This window comes from Labrus bergylta, chromosome 12 (assembly GCF_963930695.1).
Source record: "Labrus bergylta chromosome 12, fLabBer1.1, whole genome shotgun sequence".
NCBI classification, from domain to species: Eukaryota; Metazoa; Chordata; class Actinopteri; order Labriformes; family Labridae; genus Labrus; species Labrus bergylta.
This window is the reverse complement of record NC_089206.1, coordinates 20923963-20944426: the sequence shown is the minus strand read 5'-3', so window position 1 is coordinate 20944426 and position 20464 is coordinate 20923963. Positions and strand designations below refer to the sequence as shown.

The 20464-nt window shown below is 43.5% G+C and overlaps 1 protein-coding gene across 6 annotated transcripts in view; it reads left to right on the top strand.

Moving 5' to 3' along the window:
* plch2a (phospholipase C, eta 2a) overlaps positions 1 to 20464 on the top strand; it is a 162960-nt gene that overhangs the window by 135167 nt on the left and 7329 nt on the right. For all 6 annotated transcript variants that reach the window (XM_065961558.1, XM_065961560.1, XM_065961559.1 and 3 more), the window contains 15 exons: positions 187 to 280; positions 1751 to 1954; positions 2563 to 2683; positions 5840 to 6011; positions 9806 to 9913; positions 13625 to 13780; positions 14380 to 14478; positions 14736 to 14836; positions 15130 to 15218; positions 15326 to 15508; positions 15615 to 15722; positions 15944 to 16068; positions 16907 to 16991; positions 17584 to 17730; positions 18327 to 18406. In XM_065961558.1, the coding sequence (XP_065817630.1) occupies positions 187 to 280; positions 1751 to 1954; positions 2563 to 2683; positions 5840 to 6011; positions 9806 to 9913; positions 13625 to 13780; positions 14380 to 14478; positions 14736 to 14836; positions 15130 to 15218; positions 15326 to 15508; positions 15615 to 15722; positions 15944 to 16068; positions 16907 to 16991; positions 17584 to 17730; positions 18327 to 18406 (1872 nt within the window). The remainder of the gene's footprint in view (positions 1 to 186; positions 281 to 1750; positions 1955 to 2562; positions 2684 to 5839; positions 6012 to 9805; positions 9914 to 13624; positions 13781 to 14379; positions 14479 to 14735; positions 14837 to 15129; positions 15219 to 15325; positions 15509 to 15614; positions 15723 to 15943; positions 16069 to 16906; positions 16992 to 17583; positions 17731 to 18326; positions 18407 to 20464) is intronic.

Genomic DNA, 20464 nt, shown 5'->3' with positions numbered 1-20464 from the left:
AGAGCAGACAGCAGACTAACAGTTTGACTCTGCTGCTGGATGGACACAAAGATGACATGTAGGAGCGCTCTTCTCATCACTGGAGTTAAATGTTCCTAATCATGCATTACAAGGTTACCGCGTTCTCTCGTTCAGTTTTTTAAGCGTTTAGAACATTATGTACTCATGTGCTTCTGTTATCCACAGATGACCAAAGTGTCCAAGGAGCACTGCCTGGAGATCATCAACAAGTTTGAGCCGTGCTCAGAAAACCAGAAGCAAGGGGTTCTGGGAATCGACGGTGAGTCTTCCTCTCATGTGTTATGATCTTAGCGGGAGGTGTCATAGACGTTTTCCGTTTTGGCTGAATACTTTGCTCATCACTGCTGAATCTCGGTGTGTGTGTGTGTGTGTGTGTGTAAATGTTTCTCTACAAGGTCAGTTTGACAGTTGCTGCAGCTCCCGCTCTGCCGTCCGTTAACAACATGGATCAATTCTGCTCCAAAAAAACTGTTTCTAAAGATTACATTTTTGCTCTGTCAACTTAAGGACGCACAGAAAACTGCAGAAAAAAAGAGAAATAATAATAAAGACAGTCAACGCAAACATAGGTTTAAAAAAAGAAACATAATAAGAATCAAAACTAAACAGTGAGAGACAAATGTCTGCTTCTCACCTCGAGGCTGAAATGAATATGAGCGGTACACTCCCAGTATAAATAATCCACACACAGTGGTACAGTGGATGATGTGGGATGGGAGGTTTTTCATATTATCCAGAAAGTTATTTTCACTAAAGGTGTAGACAGCCACAGTCATGAACTAATGCTGACGTTTGATTTGCATTTTGTCCGTTTAATCGCACGTCTACTTTGAAGATGAATATTTTTACAAGTTGCCTTCTAGACAAAACTCAGGGTCTGTTTGGAAAGACAACATAATGTGTGTTCGATAGAGCACCTGAAACCCCCTGCCAGGAACCCGTGAAGTTTGGAGCACTGCCAGGTGGATTCTCTGGATTTTCACAATAAGAGTGTGTTCAGTGCAAGAGACCTTTCTTTGTAATATGAGTAGAAACTGAGAAAGACAGTTACATAAAGGAAACAAAATCAAAGAAAAGAAGGAACACTGAAGTACAAAATTAAACATTATTAGTCATGCCGAGGTCAGACTTCTCGTTAAAGTCCTGATTTTAACCCGATCCTGCAGACTTAAGGATTCAAGACCTGCTGGCCCAGAATATCAACCCTTTCATCTCTTGTAGACTGTCATAAGGTGTTTTTGGTGTGTGTGTGTTTTTTTTGTTCCCTGAGAACTAAACACCATGTTGACTATTTTTCTCTGTCTGCATTTGCACCACCATGGTATCTCCTCTAATGCTGCAGCTTAAAAGGTTCCTCTAAACGGGGTTCTGGGAGCTAAAGTAGTTTTCTGCGGTGCAGAATCAATAAAAAAGGGGGAGGGTTGTATTGTGGCTGTCGTGTCAAGCGGGCGGCCTGGGTTCGCATCCCGCCTGTGGCCTCTTTCCCGCATGTCGTTCCCCACTCTCTCTCCCTGGTTTCCGACTCTATCCACTGTCCTCTCTCTCTCCATGAAGGCACAAAAAGCCCAAAAACAAATCTTTAAAAAAAATTAAAGGGGGGGAGGGTTCCAACAGTTCCTAGAACTATGAAACAGTTCCTGTGGTCAGATAAGCTGATAGTGACTTTCCAAGCATCATCTTTAGTTCCATCTAAGGGTGAAACATCTATCTGCTGTTTTGTTTCTTCCAGGTTTAACAAACTACACGCGCAGCCCTGAAGGAGACATCTTCAACCCGGCCCACTACGAGGTGAACCAGGACATGAACCAGCCGCTGTGCAACTACTTCATCGCCTCCTCGCACAACACCTACCTGATGGGAGACCAGCTGATGTCTCAGTCCAGGGTGGACATGTACGCCTGGGTGCTGCAGGCCGGCTGTCGCTGTGTGGAAGGTGAGGGAACAAGCAGCAGAGTTTGATCTAAAGACACAAGCTGCTGTTAGCAGATTATGAACTTTGTCATTCATACATAATATGGCCTTGTGTCCACCTTACGACTTTTTCTGATCGCCAGCGTCTTTTTTCAGTTGTTTTCAAAGAGCAGAGAGAGTTTGCAGCAGACGGCGGCCTGAAGGAAAACTAGCTCAGCGCCCAGCGTCTTTTTTCTGAGTGCTCCATCCTTTTTGTTGCAGCTGCTCCGGGTTCTCAAGTTTAATATTTTCAGAGGGCGCTCTTGACAACACCGCTCCTCTTTTCCAAATGTTTGATATTCCCCGTAGTTTTTGCCCCCTACAGATCGTGTCTTGTACAAACATCCTCCTCGCGCCGTGTCTGATCGGGAAATAAACGATCTCAAATTTAAAAAATGTAGTAGAAAGAAACGCATCAGTGTCAGACTACTTTTTAAGTCAAGCTCCTGACAAAGTAAATAACTGTAGACTTCTGATTGTTGGTTTTGTCATTACCTGAATTTGTTTTAGGTCAGAATACGTTTTTAAAGTGTCGGTTTGATCTCTCTGTTCGTTTTGATTTACGACGTCTCTTTGTCCCCCTGTCCTCAGTGGACTGCTGGGACGGTCAGGACGGCGAGCCCATTGTCCACCACGGCTACACCCTCACCTCCAAGATCCTCTTCAAAGACGTCATCGAGACCATCAACAAGTACGCCTTCGTCAAGAACGAGTATGTACACACACACACACACACACACACACACACACACACACACACACACACACACACACACACACACACACACACACACACACACACACACACACACACACACACACACACACACACTACGTCCTCAGCCTGCCTTTGATTTATTTGATTCACCGACTCACTCGCTGCTGTAGATCACTTTCTTCCATCGTCTCTCCTCTGATGGTTACTGACAGACCATGAAACATGTGTGTGTAATATGCATGTTGAAAATGACCCTGCAGTGTGTGTGCCTGTGTGCTGTCGGTATTCATTACACAGCGTGTGGGATGGTTAAAGCGTAGCGCCTGTGTGTTGGAGTACAATCCCATGGTTGGATGGTTTTAATGTGTTTGAAACATGTTGTGATGCATTCAGTCTGGTCGAAGCGTTCCCTCATGGGTTCATGCATGATGGTGTTTACTGACTGTGAAATCGTATCGTCTTATTGATGCTAAAATATCTAGAACTGATCCACCTGCAGGACCCAGTAAACGCAAATATCCCAAAATGACCTATTCTGCTGATCCCCATTTTAAAAACTCACATATAGTGTTACAATTCTGGATTTCCAAACTAAACATGGGCAAAGTATCAGCTCATGAGGTAAACGTTTGTTGGAGGAATCCCAGGGTCAGTCTGCAGAGGGCGCTAAACAGGTCATTCTGCAAATCGCCATAGTCTCTCTTCTTCCAGCACTGGAGAGCAGCCCTCCCCTGGAAGCCCTGCAGCATTCTGCCCCCCCCCCCCCCCAGAGATCAAAGATACACAGAACATTAAGATTAACACTCTGACATCCCTGAGATGTTTTATATCAGCTGACAGACCAGAATATTTGTGATCTGTTTTGAAGATAGACTCTTTATTTGTCTTGACTCATTTATTCACGTTTTTCATTTACTTCACAAAGTAAATAAAAACCACACACAGATGTTTCTCTACAAATCAGAAACAGATACAAAAAACACACACACCTCCTCCTCCTCCTCTTCCTCCTTCCTCCACCTCCTCCTCCTCCTCTTCCTCCTTCCTCCACCTCCTCCTCTTCCTCTTCCTCCTCTTTTTCCTCGTCTTCCTCCTTCTCCACCTCCCTTCCTCCTCCTCTCCTCTTCTTCCTCCTTCCTCCTCCTCCTCCTCTTCCTCCTCTTCCTCCTCCTCCTCTTCTTCCTTCTCCACCCCTTCCTCCTCCTCCTTCTCCTCTTCCTCCTCTTCTTCCACTTCTTCTCCTCCTCTTCCTCCTTCCTCCACCTCCTCCTCCTCCTCTTCCTCCTCCTCTCCCCTTCCTCCTCCTCTTCCTCCTCCTCTTCCTCCTTAAGGAAGCAGAGACGATTTCTATTTTTAGATCCCGTCTCTTCAAGTGAAAAAGAAGGAGGAACACTGGCTTTGTGTGCACACTCACTGTGTGTTTCTGAAAACAGAATCGTTGACACTGTATTCCTCAGATAATCAGTTAAAAAGGCGCAGGGTGGAAGGCTGAATTCAGCTTCAAAGCGATCTGATTATTCCAGTGAGCTGGATAAAAAAAACCTCTGAGGGCTGACGGGGACAAAAATTAGAAGAAATCATCCATCTGACTCAGACGGGGAATCATTTCAGCCTGCATGACGTGAACGAGGAGTCAGAGAAGAGTCCAATACACTCGTGTTCATCCAGAGATCCCAACTATGCAATTTGGATTCAAAGATGAAGGAGGATTCATTCTGGAGTCTTTTACAAGGGAAACCAAGTCTGACTTTGAAGTGTCATCTTTTCAGAGCTGAGGACACTTAAGAGTGTAGGACTGACTTTAAGCTTCAGTGTATGTTGAATAAAAACCAAAGTCTGTCACCTTACGTATCAAGCACATTTATGAAGAAGAAGATGATATCCTTTACTAATCCTGAGAGGAGAAATTCAATTTTACACTCTGTTATTGAGACATGCTGCACAAACATGCACAAACAGGATCCTGTGGACATGAACTGATGATGTCACAGCAAGCCCCCCTGAGCTGGTGCGGGGCTCGAGGGCGCCTCGGCAGTGCTCAGGAAAGCTCCCCAGCTACCAGACCAATTTCCAAATTTAGTCCGCACCGGAACTTGAACCGGAGACCCTCCGATTCCCAACTCAAGTCCCCACAGACAGAGCTGCTGCCGCCTCAGGATTCTCTTAAAACTGAGGGAAAAGATCTCAAAAACTGCCTCAGCACAAGTTTACACAATGATAACAATAAACTGGAGCTGCCAGAAACCCTAAACGGGCCTTCACACTTTGGCCGTGTCGGGGTTGTGCCACAGACGCAGGAAAGCAGTAACAACCTTAAACATTACCTCAAACTTTGGTGAGTTTTGGAGCAGCTCCCAACAATGTAGTAAAAGGAGGCAGGAGAATATTAATCCTAAATATGTGGGAACATGGTCCATTCACAAAGCAGCTCCTCACTCTGAGAAGAAAAAGGACTCAGTCCAGAGGAATCCTAAATCCCACAGAGCTGCTAATTGACAGTTAATACTTGAGATATAGGTTAATAGTTAACAAGGATCCAATCAGCTCCCCAACAAGTCCAAACAAGCCAATAAAAGCCCAGAGGATGCTTTGCACCGTAACACTGGATAAGCACCGTTTGTATTTCTAATCTCTTGGATTTATTCATCAAACTAGATAAAAATATTCTTCACACACCCATTTGTTTCCCAATGAAACCATATTGTGTTCATAATTTCTCCGCCTCATCAGGAGGAGTCAAAGGCGTGGATGAGTTTTTCCGGGGTTCTGGGCGAGTGAGAGTTTTGTAATTGTCGTGCACATGTCTGTTTTAAGTCCCAGCATGCACTGCAGGATCTCTCCTTTAGCAGCATTAGCAGCATTCCCCTTTTCTGGGGCAGAGCTTGGTGTCTTATTGAAAATGTGATAAATGTGATATTTGTGTATTTTATTCCTTTTGGTTGATATTCAGGCTTTGAAATGTCTTTTGTTATTTTTGAACAGTGTCTGTTGTCTTTACTGTGGCGGGGTTAACAGAGCTGTGAATGTGAATCTTTGATACGGTGCAAACCCTGCAGCAGCTCTTTTTTATATTCAGAGTGCTTAAGCGTTGTTTTCTCACCTTCAGCTTGAACCTTTAACTCAGCCTGTTTCTGTCTGGTTCTCTGTCAGCTACCCCGTCATCCTGTCCATCGAGAACCACTGCAGTGTTCCTCAGCAGAAGAAGATGGCGCAGTACCTGATTGAGATCCTCGGGGACAAACTGGACGTGTCCAACATCAAAGCTGAAGAGTCCGGACGGCTGCCGTCACCAGATTTACTCAAGGGCAAGATCCTGGTCAAGGTAAGGAGGGGAGGTGGGGGGGGGGGGGGCACCCTAAATAACTAGTGAGTCATCCCTCAGGTGATTATCTCAGCCCGTTGTTTTATAATTATTGCAGGTTTGAAGCCCACTGAGCAGACTTCAAAGGCACACAGTGGGCTGATTGAAGAGCTGTGATTAGAAAGTGTTGACATGTTTGGGAGGAGAGGGCGGGATGCAAACAGGAGGGAATACAGAGCTTCAGTTGTTCATGTGGAGGACCTGCAGACTGCTGGATGGCTTGTTATCTGAGCACACTGATCTGTTGTTAATGAAAGACGTTATCTCGAGACGACCACGGATGATTGGTTAAATGATCTGACGGCTGCACATCAGACTCAGTTCAGGGCTTCAGCTTCACTCACTTTGCTCTGACTTCATAAAGAACTTCAAGTCCTCAAATGACACTTTCTGAGCTCTGAGCTCTGAGTGCTTCTGCAAGTTCTCAGGTTGAGATAACACTAACTCTAATAGTCTGTCTACAAACCCCCCAATGATGAGAAAAGTCCATCCTCTCCGTCTTCTGCCTGCTCCACTTTTCAGAAAATGTGTGCTCAAACAGGCTGTTTGGAGATTTTCCCTTCATGACATCACAAAGGGCAGTAACCCCTCCCCCAGGTGGGTGACACTCCCACAGCGAGGTGTTTGTTCTGCCCTCTGAGTCTGCCTTCTCACCGTAAACAATAGGACATTGAGCGAGAATGCTCGAGTACACCCAAGCCCTTCCAGAGAGGGGGCGTGGTCAGACACAGCTCATTTACATATTTAAAGGTACAGACACAGAAACAGCTTGTTCTGAGCAGGGCTGAAATAGAGGGGTTTATAGACATGATCAAATACAGGATCAGAGTGGATTTAGAACAAGAAACTTCACACACGTTTTGAGGAGCTCTGAGACTTATTTACACTGAAGAAGAGGAAGATATGTGGCCTTTAACAATGCTGAGGTGATTAACATGATAGAAGTGCATCCTTTTATTTAAAAGTAGTAAAGGTAAATTTATTTAAGGGCTGCCTCATTAGTTTCCTGCAGCTCAATTTATTTTTAGGATAGATTTCTTTCAGTCGCGGCTTCTGAGCTTTTCACTAGGAGTGTATTTATCCAGAGATGTCCTCTCCTCTCAAATAAACAAACCAAACTGACCCTGTGAGAAAAACACAAAATAAAATCTGTGTCTCTCCCTCTTCAGCAGGACTTCAGGGGCTGCAAGCTAAGCTGTTGCTAACTTTAGCTTGGCTTATTTTCTCTGTTAACCCAAAGACATTTGATGACTAAAATTCTTTATCCTGAAAGATATTTAAGTTAAAAACAACTAAAATTAAAGGAAGAGAGTCTGATGGATCCTGCAAAGTGAGAAAGTGTTGAATGAAAATCTTGTTAAATGTCTGGTGTGCAAACTAACACCTGCAGATTTCTTCATTACAGCGTCAATTAAATGGATGCAAACATCATTAAAAGAAATCTTCATTTCTGCACCAAACGTCTCTTTAGATTCACCCAAACGTCTTCTGCAGTGATTGTAAAAGCTCCTAGTCGGCACTTTGACCGAGTTTATAACATCAACCATCAAATCAGAGTTTAATACCCGTGTTTAACCGACGGAGGCAGGAGATGATGTGTGCTAGCAGAGGAGGGCTGCAGGATTAATGAGGCTTTATTAACATTACATGTGTTCACTGAAGTAAAGGCATCTCACCAACACCTGGCACGAGAAAGGCGCTGCGCCAGCTGGTGCACCAGGAGGCCTACCTGTGTGTCTCAGGGTCGGTGTGTTACCTGCTGTGGGACGACGCCTCCATGTTATTCAGAGTGATTACAACCACACAACTGTCTAACTTCATCATAAAAATCCATCTCTGCTGCAGAGTGTCAGGCTCTCCGTTTCCAAAATATCGACTGAACCACGATCGTGTTCTCTGTTAGACTTCTCCCTCATATCTCCGCCTCGTCCTGTGTCGATGAGAATGGAATTACGTGCAACAGGTTTTTATTGGCTACTAAATCCTCTGCACGGCTCGGCCGCTCCGGCTCGGCAGGAGGGGATTGTGAGACAAAGATAATGTCAAGACAACCATAAAAGGATGGGGATTATCGGCTCTAACAAGGCCTGGCTACATAAACAATGCTAACACTGACAGTGTTCCTGTCAACAAGACAGGCTGCTTTATAATGTACCCAACGCCCGCTCCAGTTTTTAATCAATCATTTGGTTCTCCTTTAGGGAGAGACAGACCACCACCATCACATAAGCTTAAAGGGGACATATTCTGAAAAATCCACTTGTACAGTGTCTACTGACCCACAACATGTGAAATAAACCCATCCAGTCCTTTGTTTGTGGTCTGCATAAGTCTTAAAACACAGAGAAAAATGCTCTGTTTTAAATGTACTCTCCTTGTGATGTCACAGTGGGATTCTGGTAAAACAAAATCCCCTATCCCCCCCCCCCCCGGTATCTCCACTCATGGGCTCCACCCCCAGCCTAGAACAAAACTTTAGCGCAGGTCAGCCAATTTTATTCTCTCTACAGAGGAGTGATGTCTACTGGGAAAACTCAGGGGGGGGGGGGGGGATTTAAAGAGACACACACCAAAACGGAGCATTCTGAGAGAGCTGGTTTATACAGGGTCACAAACCTCCTCTGGTGCTTGATTCATGTTATATTTTGACCAAAGCACAGCACAGATGTTTCATTTAGACCACAGGGGACTGTTTGAAAAGGTGAAGAAGGAAGAGAATATGTCCTCTTTAACTCACCATGAGTAATTACGCGTCAGATAGAGAAGATGGTTGATCCTCTCGAACAGGAAACAACACCTGAACAAGCTTGCAGCATGTTGACAAATGTTGAAATATTCTACACGTATCAGCGTCAGCTTGATTGCTAATTAAAACCATTTTCACACAGGACGAGTATTTTCAGACGACTTGTGATTTAGAAAGTGTCGGTGTTTCCTGCAGCTCTTTCCCAAGGGATGAGCTCAGTCTGAATTTACCGACTTTATCCCTTAGACGTGATGTCAGACTCTTTCTCTTCAACACATAAACCATAACTTTACAACAAAAACAAGTAATGTGCCTGTTGAAAGGAAGACAAATGCTCTTTTCAAGCTTCTGACACTTCATCCGTCTTATTTTCTTTTACAAATGCGCTCCTCTGATGGATCTGAGCTCGTACGCTCTGTAAATCTGTCTTCATGTTATTTATAAGGAGTAACCTGTGCTATTTTCAGTCAAAACTAGAATTTATTATCGCCAGTGCAGCCTCTTCAAGCATCTCTAATGTCCTCCACCAGAAAGGAGAAAGTAAAATTTAGGGAAACAAGATGACATAAAACACCTGCAGGACCAAGCTGTGCTGTTAACTGAAGTTGAAGCTGAAGTGTAAAATCCTGCAGTTCCTCGAGTGTCCACCAGAGGCTGGCTGCAGAAGCACAAGAAGTTACATACACACCCATTCAAAAAAGCTTCAAGCTGGGAAATAAGCTCTTAAGCACCCAATGTTTCAGATGTTAATAGAAGGAGTATCCATTTAAACACACCACATTCAATATTTCTATATATTTTATTATTAAAAGATCATTTACTGAAAGCTGAGAGTCCCTGCTCGAGTTTTTTAAAGATAAAAAAAATGTACAAGATGATTTAAAGCTTCTGGGAATCTTCAAACAGAACATAGATATTGACTTTACCCACAGGTACGTTACATGGACTTAGCAGCTGTTTAAGATAATGATGTGAATCTCCACTGACTTGTTTTGTTTTTCTACAAAAGGGGAAGAAACTTCCTCCAAACATTGACGAGGATGCGGAGGAGGGAGACGTGTCTGACGAGGACAGCGCTGACGAGATGGAGGACGACTGCAAGCTGATGAACGGAGATGTAAGTAGCTTCTCTGCGTTTTCCTCCTCTTCTCCTCGTTTATCTCTTTGTGTACCAGAGGCAGGCCTTTGTGTCCAGCCGATGACAGGTGAATCTCTGCATGTTGTTCTTCTTCTTGATGGCTCGTGTCCACAGTAAGCAGTAGTGATGCAGTGATCTGCCCTCCTGTCGTTCCTCATTTTATCTGCTGTTCTGCTTTTTTCTGCTGTTTGCTTCAGTCTTTCTCTCCTTGTGGCTATTTGTTCTCATTTCCTGCTCTTTCTTTCTTTCTTTCTCCTGTGTCCACTTTTTCTCTTCTTACACTCTCGCTTGCTTCAAAGTGGAAGGTATTGTATAAAAAGTTCATCGCCAGCCATCTCAGAAATCTCACCCACTCATCCCGCCTGTCAACGTTTAAAATCAGCTCCCCGAGACACTTTGCATCAACTCTGTGGTTCTCAAACTTTCTCTGTCCGCACCCACCACAACTTCATTAAAATACCATCCAGATCGTGAACATTCATTTGCTGTGATGTGTTTCTACAAACGCATGAATAATAAACATTATTTACATTAAAGTATTCAAAAGATGTCAAAAAATACATTTTCTTTATTTCAAATGTATTTTTAAAGGAGCAGTATGTAACTCTGACCCCTAGTGTTTAAAATGGGTACTGCAGTCCAAATTCTAAACATTGTAGAGAGCTGTCTCCTCCCCTCCTCTCTAGAGTCCATGCTCACTCAGGTCACCATGTGGTGGACACTGAAGCTTCAGTGTTTATCCAGCTCTGCATGGGTCTGTAAACCTTTCTGTGTTCTAACCTCTCTCCATTTTTCAAAAGCATCTCCAATATTGATCCTAGTTTGAGCAAGTTTCTGCTCGTGGAGCTTATTAGAAACATGCAGAGGCTTTTTAGGTCGGGTACAATCACTTCTATCTGAACCACTTCTCTTGCCCGCTTCCATCGCTGCAACACCTGTTGGTTTGACCTGATAACTGCTCTCATATCTGGCAAACCGAGGGGCATCCAAAACGACCGTGTGGGGAGGTGCCTTAAAACCACCTCCTACCTTCTCTGGTCCAAACAAATCCAGATCATTCAGGACCAGAATCTAAAGTTAGAAGGACTGCAGCGGTCTGTTGTAACACAGCTCAAAGAGTTTATTTTTAATCCCGCCTCTGACGAATTGCTGGAGGCAGAACGCACTCCTGGCCACGCCTACCTGTCATGTCTTCATGCCCCTGCATGTGGGTTTGCCCCCCATAGTTTGAGAATCACTGCATTGACATAAGCATGCATATTTATGAATGTCATAAAGGTGGAAACGATATCATTAACTGATGATAGATGAAGTATTTGTTTCTATCTCATATGTTATTTATTCTGAAAAACAAAATTAGAGAGGTGTCAGCTTGTTGAAATAATTGTCTGCAGTGATTTTTCAGACAATCTTAGAGATGTTTTTCAGAAGGTCGTTTGTCCAGGTGCATTAACACAAACACTGCCTGAGACCTTTAAGTGTTATAGAACAATCAGGTTAACATCTTATCCATCAAACCAGACGGACAGCAGTGACTGAAACACATGATTTATATACTTAAGGTTTCTATAACATATCTTCAGCTGTGACTCGTCTGTGATCATGTTCCTCAGTGAGCATCCAGTCAGTCACCTGTGATCCATTTAAAAACATGGTTAATGAAGACACTCTGCCACCTGGTGGCTGAACTCAGTATGTGCATGTTGATCTTCTCAATACATTCAGCAGTGAAACCTCAATGAGGAGATCTTCACCTTTTCCTCTTCATCTTTTAAAACAAAAGTCAAACCGTCATCTGTGCTGTCACTCTCCATGATACATAAAAGTGTTGGAGGTTCTGTCTGCATTACGTAACATGTTAATGATGCGTCTTCTCTCCCTTTGAGAAGTGTGAGTGCTCTTCAATCCTGCATGATGCATGATGTGTGTTCAGTCCAAACAGGATGAGAGGTTCTGAATCATGATTTCATCTGCAGGAGGCGGAGCTCAGATTGAGAGTCAGTTCACCTAAATCAGAAATAAACATCTTTACTGCCTGTCCCAAATGTTCTGAACAATCCAGACGTTGTTCTGAAGCACGTTTAAAAACAAAGTGTGGCTCAAACGAACAGGAAAGCATCAAAACAACACAATGAAACATTACGACAGGTTTAAAAACAAAATTGTTACAACCGAGAGGAAAGAAAAATCCAACAACAGATCTCAGTGAAGACCGTTTGTCAGTTAAATACTTAAAGCCATTAAATATTTCTGACTCTATCAGAGGTCATTTAGATGAGCTGACTCTTTAATGCATTCATCCTAAACCAGACAAAACATGCACTGTTGATGGAGTTACATAGTATACACGTGATTCTTGCACATCTGGAATGCATTACATTCATCATGAAGTCTGGAAGCCTCTGCTTTATGTGACACAATGTTTTTTTTTCATGTTTCCTCCCTGTGAACGTTTTGGGAAAGATCAGGCGGGATCCTTCATGATGTGTTTTATTCTTCTTGTTCTGGTCCATCCAGAGTCAGACAGTGTCTCTGTGTTCTCTCGATGGTTCTCTTTTTTAATGCTCACATATGTGGATTTAAGTAAAACAAACAAGACTCTGAATGGAGCTCGAAGTAATGCTGCAAAGATTAGATTTAGGGCTTTGTTGTTTTTGAGAAGGGCGGCACGGTGCTGCAGTGGTTAGTGTTGTCGCCTCACAGTGAGGAAGTTCCTGGTTTGAATCCCCGTCCTTCAGGAGTCTCTCTGTGTGGAGTCTACATGTTCTCCCCGTGCATGTGTGGGTTCTCTCCGTGTACTCCGGTCCAAAGACAAACACAAAGTTCCTCACAGGAGTTTTAAAACCAGTGAGAAGTTAAAGGTGGAGTACCTAAAGAAAGGATAGATAAATAGATACTTTATTGATCCTGAGGGAAATTCAAAGCATCCAGTAGCAGGTTACAAAGACAAACTTAAACTGTGCAATTAAAAAATAGACTTATACAAGAAATGCACAGAACCCGTGCAGGGATAAAAATATATGTGAAATTTAAAGCAAGAACCTTTAAACAGTTGAGGGAAAAAATCTGTAATTAGACCTGAATATAAAAAAAATAAAAAAGTGTTGACCTTCTGAAGTTGTGTTGTTTATATTTGTACAGCAATGTTTAAAAAAGCAGATAGTGCAGAGTTATCAAAAACAGACATTAAATTAAATAACAGGCAGTGCAAACATTAAATTAAAGGTGCTATTTAAGTAATTGAGGTGATCATTGAAGTGTCCAACTAGAGGCTGACTCTTGGGACAGCTGTGCAGATGGGAAATGGAAAAAGGAAGATTTAATCCAAGTGTGTGTTTTCCCCCTGCCATAACCGTGAGGTGTTGTACAGACGTATGGCCAGGGGGACAAAAGAGTTCTTAAGTCTGTCTGTGGAACAGGATTGTGACAGCAGTCTGCCACTGAACACAAGGAGCTGTATTAGCAGATAAAACTCTCTAACAGGGAAAGACAAGTGTAGGAGAGCCACAAGTAGAAGTTAGAGGCCTCTTTTCCTCGAGGTAAGAGCAACGCAAATTTACAGCAGGTCAGTTTGCAGAAAGGTACAGAGCTCATTCACCTGTCAGTCAATCTGGTCCTCCACACCTGCATGTGATCGTCCTGTGTTTAGAATTCACCTCACACTCTGTGTAACTGTTCCTTCCTCTCCAGACATCGGCCAACAGGAAGCAGGTGGAGAACATGGCCAAGAAGAAGCTAGACAACCTGATGAAGGAGTCCAAAATACGAGACCGAGAAGATCCCGACAGTTTCACCATTGCAGCTCTTCCTCCTGCGGGGAAGGCGACGGACAAAACCAGCTCCAAGGTAAACACAATCTTAGATCATCTGCAGATACTTTAGTTCAAACCGGTTTAATACAAACTGCTGAGGGTTTAAAAAATGACTTCTCCAAATATTGAGACCCTGAAACGAGCTGGGCTGTGTGATGCTGGAGCTCCTGGTAAAGAGAGCAATGGTTTCTCTCCCGGTCGTCTCTTTTACGCTGAATTAGAATCTTTCACATTGAATTAGAAACCCTGAGCTTTCCTAAACTACACAGACCGATGAAATACTTTCTGAATACTCTTTCATGTTACTGCCTCGGCTCTTTTACAAGTTTCATTTGTTGATGTCGTTATTTTAAATGACTCTCTCCTCGGCTCTCTCTCTCTCTCTCTCTCTCTCTCTCTCTCTCTCTCCCCCTCTCCCTCTCTATGAGATTATGTAGAAGAATATCTGTTAAGATTCTCCTATTGTGTGTGATGATGTCAGTTTCAAAATCTTTTTTAAAACTTCTGCAGTCTGAGCCAGGCTTCAGAAAAAAACTGAATTCAACACTTTAAATGTTCTTTACTCAATCCTGAAAGAACTGTAAAATAACTGATTCCTGAAGAAATCATACTGAATGTGTTTTCTGCTCTCAGGGTAAAAGTGAGGACGGGACGGACACAGCGGACGAGTCTAATCCCAGCTGCAACAAGCGGACAGGACGCTCCTTCATCGGGAGCTTCTCCAAACGCAAGGTTTGACCTCATCCTGTTTTTAACGCCTGTTTGCTTTAGTTTCATGTGTGTGTCTTTGTTTTAGTTCATGAATCTGAACATTTGACACTGCTGTAGTTCAGATATGTTTATGATGATCTTAGTGAGAACATTACAGACTTGTGTCCACATTTCTATTTTTCCCAGAGAAGAATCTTTCTCACAATGAGTCAACAACACTTCAACATATCCTCCTCCTCCTCCTCCGACCGATTAACAAAAAAATCTTTCTCCTTCAGAAAAAGACAACAAAGCTGAAAAAGACGTCGAGCTTTGAGGACACAGATACGGACCAAGAGAGCACGAGTAGTGCCTCCAGAGCTCCTTTACACCACAGCAAGTATGTTTTAGACACACACACACACACACACACACACACTCCTTTACACCACAGCAAGTATGTTACACACACACACACACACACACACTCCTTTACACACACTTCAGACACACACAGCTGCTACAGTAAACAACAGCATATAATGCTCGCTTAAAATCCATCATAAATATATGTTTCTGAGAACCATCATCCTAAACATTCGTGCTAGTTTTATCCGTCCTCTTTTCTTCAAATGATTGATTTACTTTGTGCATGGACTTGTGTGAACTTTGACAACTCTGTTGACGTCACAGGAAGAAGAAGACCATGAAGTTGTCGAGAGCTCTGTCCGATCTGGTCAAGTACACGTGCTCTGTGGGTCTGTATGACATCGAGGCACAAGGTGAGCACGTCTGTGAGCCAATCCCTAAAAACATCCAACCAACCATCACTCTTCTGTTTTGTTTTTATTAAAAATCAGAGTTGAATGAAGTTGTCTTTGTGTTGCAGCGAACTGCAGCTGGCAGGTGTCGTCTCTCAGTGAGACTAAAGCCCACCAGGTGATGCAGCAGAAAGCCACGTCCTTCATCCAGTTCAACCAGAAGCAGCTCTCCCGTATCTACCCTTCCTCCTACCGCGTCGACTCCTCCAACTTCAACCCCCAGCCCTTCTGGAGCGCCGGCTGCCAGCTCGGTATGCGTTAAGCCCCGCCCACCGCACGCTTCCTGATGATGATGATGACGACGCTGCTCAGGACTTTCTCTACTGGTGATAATCACATCTTCTGCTTTGCTTTCAGTGGCGCTAAACTACCAGTCAGAGGGCCGCGTCCTGCAGCTCAACAGAGCCAAGTTCTACAGCAACGGCAACTGTGGCTACATCCTCAAGCCCGCCTGCATGTGTGAAGGTCAGCACTTAACACACTATTCACTCAGCTGTTCAGGACGAATTATGATTTCTCTACAGCGTCCTCAGAAACATTTTCCTTTTTAATTTAAAGATGGAGTCAGCAGCTTCTTCCTACAATATAAAATAGAGACTAAAACTGCTCTTTTGTCCCTTCTGGGCCTCCATACATGTGTGGTGGTGACTGTGTCTGCAGAGATTCAAACCTTCCTCTCCATGCAGGTGCCTTTAACCCGAGCCTGGAGGACCCTCTGCCGGGTCAGATGAAGAAACAGCTGGTGTTAAAGATCATCAGCGGACAACAGCTGCCCAAACCCAAAGACTCCATGCTGGGAGACAGAGGAGAGGTACTGTACAACGCACACGCACACGCACACGCACACGCACACACACACACACACAACTGTCCAGCCTCTTTAAAGTAATGGAGTGCCTCAGGGATTGCATATTTTTGTACTCCAACTCAGAAGTCAACATCGTCACTTCTGGTGTCTAAAAGCAATCAGCAACAGTAAAAAGCTAATGTTACGCAGTAAAGGAACTACACCTCGGTCGACTGAATTCAACATCGCCACCACTTTTTAATGTTCCAGATATTAAACTCTGTAGTCCTAATTAGCCAGATGATAGCAAACACCTTTCTTAAGACGTCAAAAAGCCTCAAAATTCACAAGTGGGGCTCTTCCAGATGTAACTATAATAATAATAAAAATATCTCTTAAGCTTGTGTTTACCACAGACCTTATTTGAAAACTGAAAACTCAAATTCCACAGACGATTTCGAGACAACGGAACGGGAAGTGCTAAAATGCAAACTCATTGGTTAGCAGATAGAAGTGATTGTACCCGACCTAAAAAGCCTCTGCATGTTTCTAATAAGCTCCACGAGCAGAAACGTGCTCAAACTAGGATCAATATTGGAGATGCTTTTGAAAAATGGAGAGAGGTTAGAACACAGAAAGGTTTACAGACCCATGCAGAGCTGGATAAACACTGAAGCTTCAGTGTCCACCACATGGCGACCTGCATGAGCATCGACTCTAGAGAGGAGGGGGGAGACAGCTCTCTACAATGTTTAGAATTTGGACTGCAGTACCCATTTTAAACACTAGGTGTCAGAGTTACACACTGCTCCTGTCTGTGGTTGTTTGATCTTTACCGCCTTGTGTTACGTCTCTCTGTCAGATTATTGATCCCTTCGTGGAGGTGGAGGTCATCGGGCTCCCCATTGACTGCTGCAAGGAGCAGACCAGAGTGGTGGATGATAACGGTGAGTTCATGTCAGGTGTTCTCGACTTCATAAACTTTAGATAGTTTGTGATTATTTAAGCCATGAAAAATACACAAGGGTGTTCAGCAGTAAAAAAGATATAAAATAAAAGTTCTGAGTTAAAAGAAAAGAATTCAGCTTTGGTCTGGTTTCCGATTTCTCTGAACGGAGACTCTCATGGCGTCTTAATGTTTGCATGAGTACAGCTGTGGTTATGTTGTTTTTATGTGTGTGTGTTTATTAGATAAATGCATGGTTTGAAAGTGACCCTGCACTTGTGTGTGTGTTTGGGCTGTCTGTATGTGTTCAGATCTATAATTGATGAACTCAGCATTAGAGGACTAGCACAGGCAGCACCTCTCAGTCTGCTTTCACACACACACACACACAAACACACACACATCCTGAATAATTGATGAGTGATGAGTTTGCTCTCTGACTCTCTCCTGGACCGTCCTCCTCTCCTGTCCCTCTCTCTCTCTCTCTCTCCTTCCTCTCTGTTTATTTGTCAAACGTTTATGTTTGTCTTTCCTCTTCCCTCCTCTGCCTCCTCCTGCGACCTCTCTCCTTCTCTCTCGGGACCGTCCTGTAGGGTTCAACCCGATGTGGGAGGAGACTCTGGTGTTCACGGTCCACATGCCGGAGCTCGCCCTGGTGCGTTTCCTCGTGTGGGATCACGACCCCATCGGCCAGGACTTCATCGGCCAGCGCACAATCGCCTTCAACAGCATGATGCCAGGTAGGACGTGAAGCCCCTTCTTCTGGGTGGGACTGAGAAGTACCCCCTACATCACCTGCATCCTCTACATGTCATGTTTCTATGGTGACCTCTAAGAGCATTATGTGTGTCATATTCTAAGAAGTAATTTCCTGGTCTGTGGAGAAAGAAAGTGTTTAGCTGTTAGCTGTGCGTCATGTTTACCTTTTGATCTGCTGAGAAACTCCTCCAAAGTCCTCCATGATTTGATGCTCTGGTTTAGCTTAGCATAAAGTTTGGAAGCAGAGAAAAATGCGTAGCATGCACTGTCAAAAGTTAAAAATAGACTCTCTCTCCCTCGTTAGGATAAGTTGAAAGGTAAAGTTGAGGATCATCTGTAAAGAGTTAAACTTTTATGTAGAGTTTTACTGCTGAGCCCGGTACCGTTCTGTCTTTGTATGTTTTTGCTAAGTATTGAGCCCTGAGGGACGCCATACCATACAGCATTGCATGATCCACTAAATGATTGGATGTATCTAGTGGAGAGGGGGTGCAGTGGTCCCTCTGTTTGCTCTGTCTTACGATGTGTGACTCTGTGATACTGAAGCCGTCTCTCTGGTGTCTTCGTGTGCACGCAGGTTATCGCCATGTTTATTTGGAAGGTATGGAGGAGGCTTCAATCTTTGTTCATGTAGCTGTGAATGACATCACTGGTAAGGTGAGTACAACTGACGAAGCCGGATGAAGATTTATGAAATCTCTTTTGTAATATTTTAAACATGTCCTCTTCAGTCGAGCTGTTTTTTTCATTTAGGTTCAATAAATGTCATGTAAAGAGTTTGCATGGATCCAAAACCAAAAGAAAATCTAGAAAATAACACGTACCGAATGAAGCTTCAAGAATCATTTTTAATAGTTCAGGATTTAAAAAAAAGTTCTGTTCCGGTGTCTCCGTTAAATTACCCCATTAAAATCCTCCACTGACATGTCACAAAAATCTGTATATCAAAAGATTGAAGCCCGTAACCATGACAACCAGCTACCCAAATACTACTATAAAACTGTGACTATAAAACTTTTGATTGTTAAAAAACTGAGAAAAAGTCAAAAGTACAAGACTGTATACCGTATTTTCCGCACTATAAGGCGCACCGGATTATAAGGCGCACCTTCAATGAATGGCATATTTTAGAACTGTTTTCATATATAGGGTGCATCGGATTATAAGGCGTATAGAATAGAACGTGTTTACAACTGAACAAGGCTGGGAGATATTGTGAATATATAAATATAAATATACGTAGTGCATTCACAATAACTCAACGTTGTTCAAACTTTAATGTGCATATTCACAATATCGCCCCGCCCTGTTCACTCTTCTCCCAAACGTGGAGGGGAACTTTTCCCTGATTCAGTAAACACGTAGTAAAAGAAACAGTCTGATACCACTAAATCAAACGTTAGTGCATTCACAATAACTCAACGTTGTTCAAACGTTAATGTGCATATTCACAATATCTCCCAGCCTTGTTCAGTTGTAAACATGTAAAAGAAACACAGTCTGATACCGCTAATTCAAACGTTAGTGCATAACTCAACATTGTTCAGTTACGTATAACACGTAAAGCTCACTTTTTCAGTTCATTCCCCGTCCACGAATCCCTCGAATTCTTCTTCTTCAGTGTCCGAATTGAACAGTTGGGCGAGTACGGCATCCAACATGCCCGGCTCCCTCTCGTCATTATCTGAGTCAGTGTCGCTGAGCGCCGTGTACAACCAGTATGGATCAACCAATTAACCAATTGATCCATATATAAGGCGCTCCGGATTATAAGGTGCACTGTGGTTTTTTGAAAAAATTAAAGGCTTTTAAGTGCGCCTTATAGTGCGGAAAATACGGTACATACTTATCGTCCAGAGTCAATGAACTACACATCCCACAATGCATTGCAAATAATCCCACTTCTGAAATGTAACTCTTGTTGTTGTTTTTATACTGTTTAAATACAGGTGTTGTAATATGTAGTAGTTTGCTTTGATTGAATATATAAATTACATTCAGCATAACGAGGTTATTAGCACATTTACTGTTAGTTAACTTATTAGCTAGCCTGCTAGCTGTTACCATTGCCATGGTAACAGCGAGCTCCACCAATCAGAGACGTCGCTGTGACCTTATAGTCATGGGTAGTGTGTAATGTTTTTTTTTGTCTCATAATTGACGCCCTCGTTGCTTTCACCACTCGACTTTCATTTAATTTCTTTGAGCTTTAATGCCCTCGTCTGTCTTCGGCCATGTTGTAAATGAGCGCTCTGTTGTTCACGTTGTCCTTTCTTTGAACTTCCTCTCTCATAGCCATGTATCCGTTTGCTTCCTGTTGTGATTTCTCTCTCGCCCGCTCATTCTCTCTCTTTCACCCTCCTCCTCTCTGACTTCGCTCTCTTCCTGTGTCTGTTTGTGTTTTCAGTGGACCCCTCTTATTCCAAACGCTCCATTTAGAGGCAGGACATTTTTAGGAGCCCTGAAGCTGCCGCTCAAAACTCAGGTGTAGTGAGATCCAGTCGGCATCATGCATGAGCCACATGGTCAACCGTTTTTATCACCAGAGTGACCCCCCCCCCCCCCCCCCCCCCCCCAATAACACCCCCTTCTTGTCAGCCAACTGCAAGCATTAAAAAGTACAAGGCCAACTCATGCCTCACATGAGTTATGAAGGCTTTACCTGCCTGCTTCCTCATCGACACCCCCCCCCCCCCCCCCCCCCCCCCAAACCAA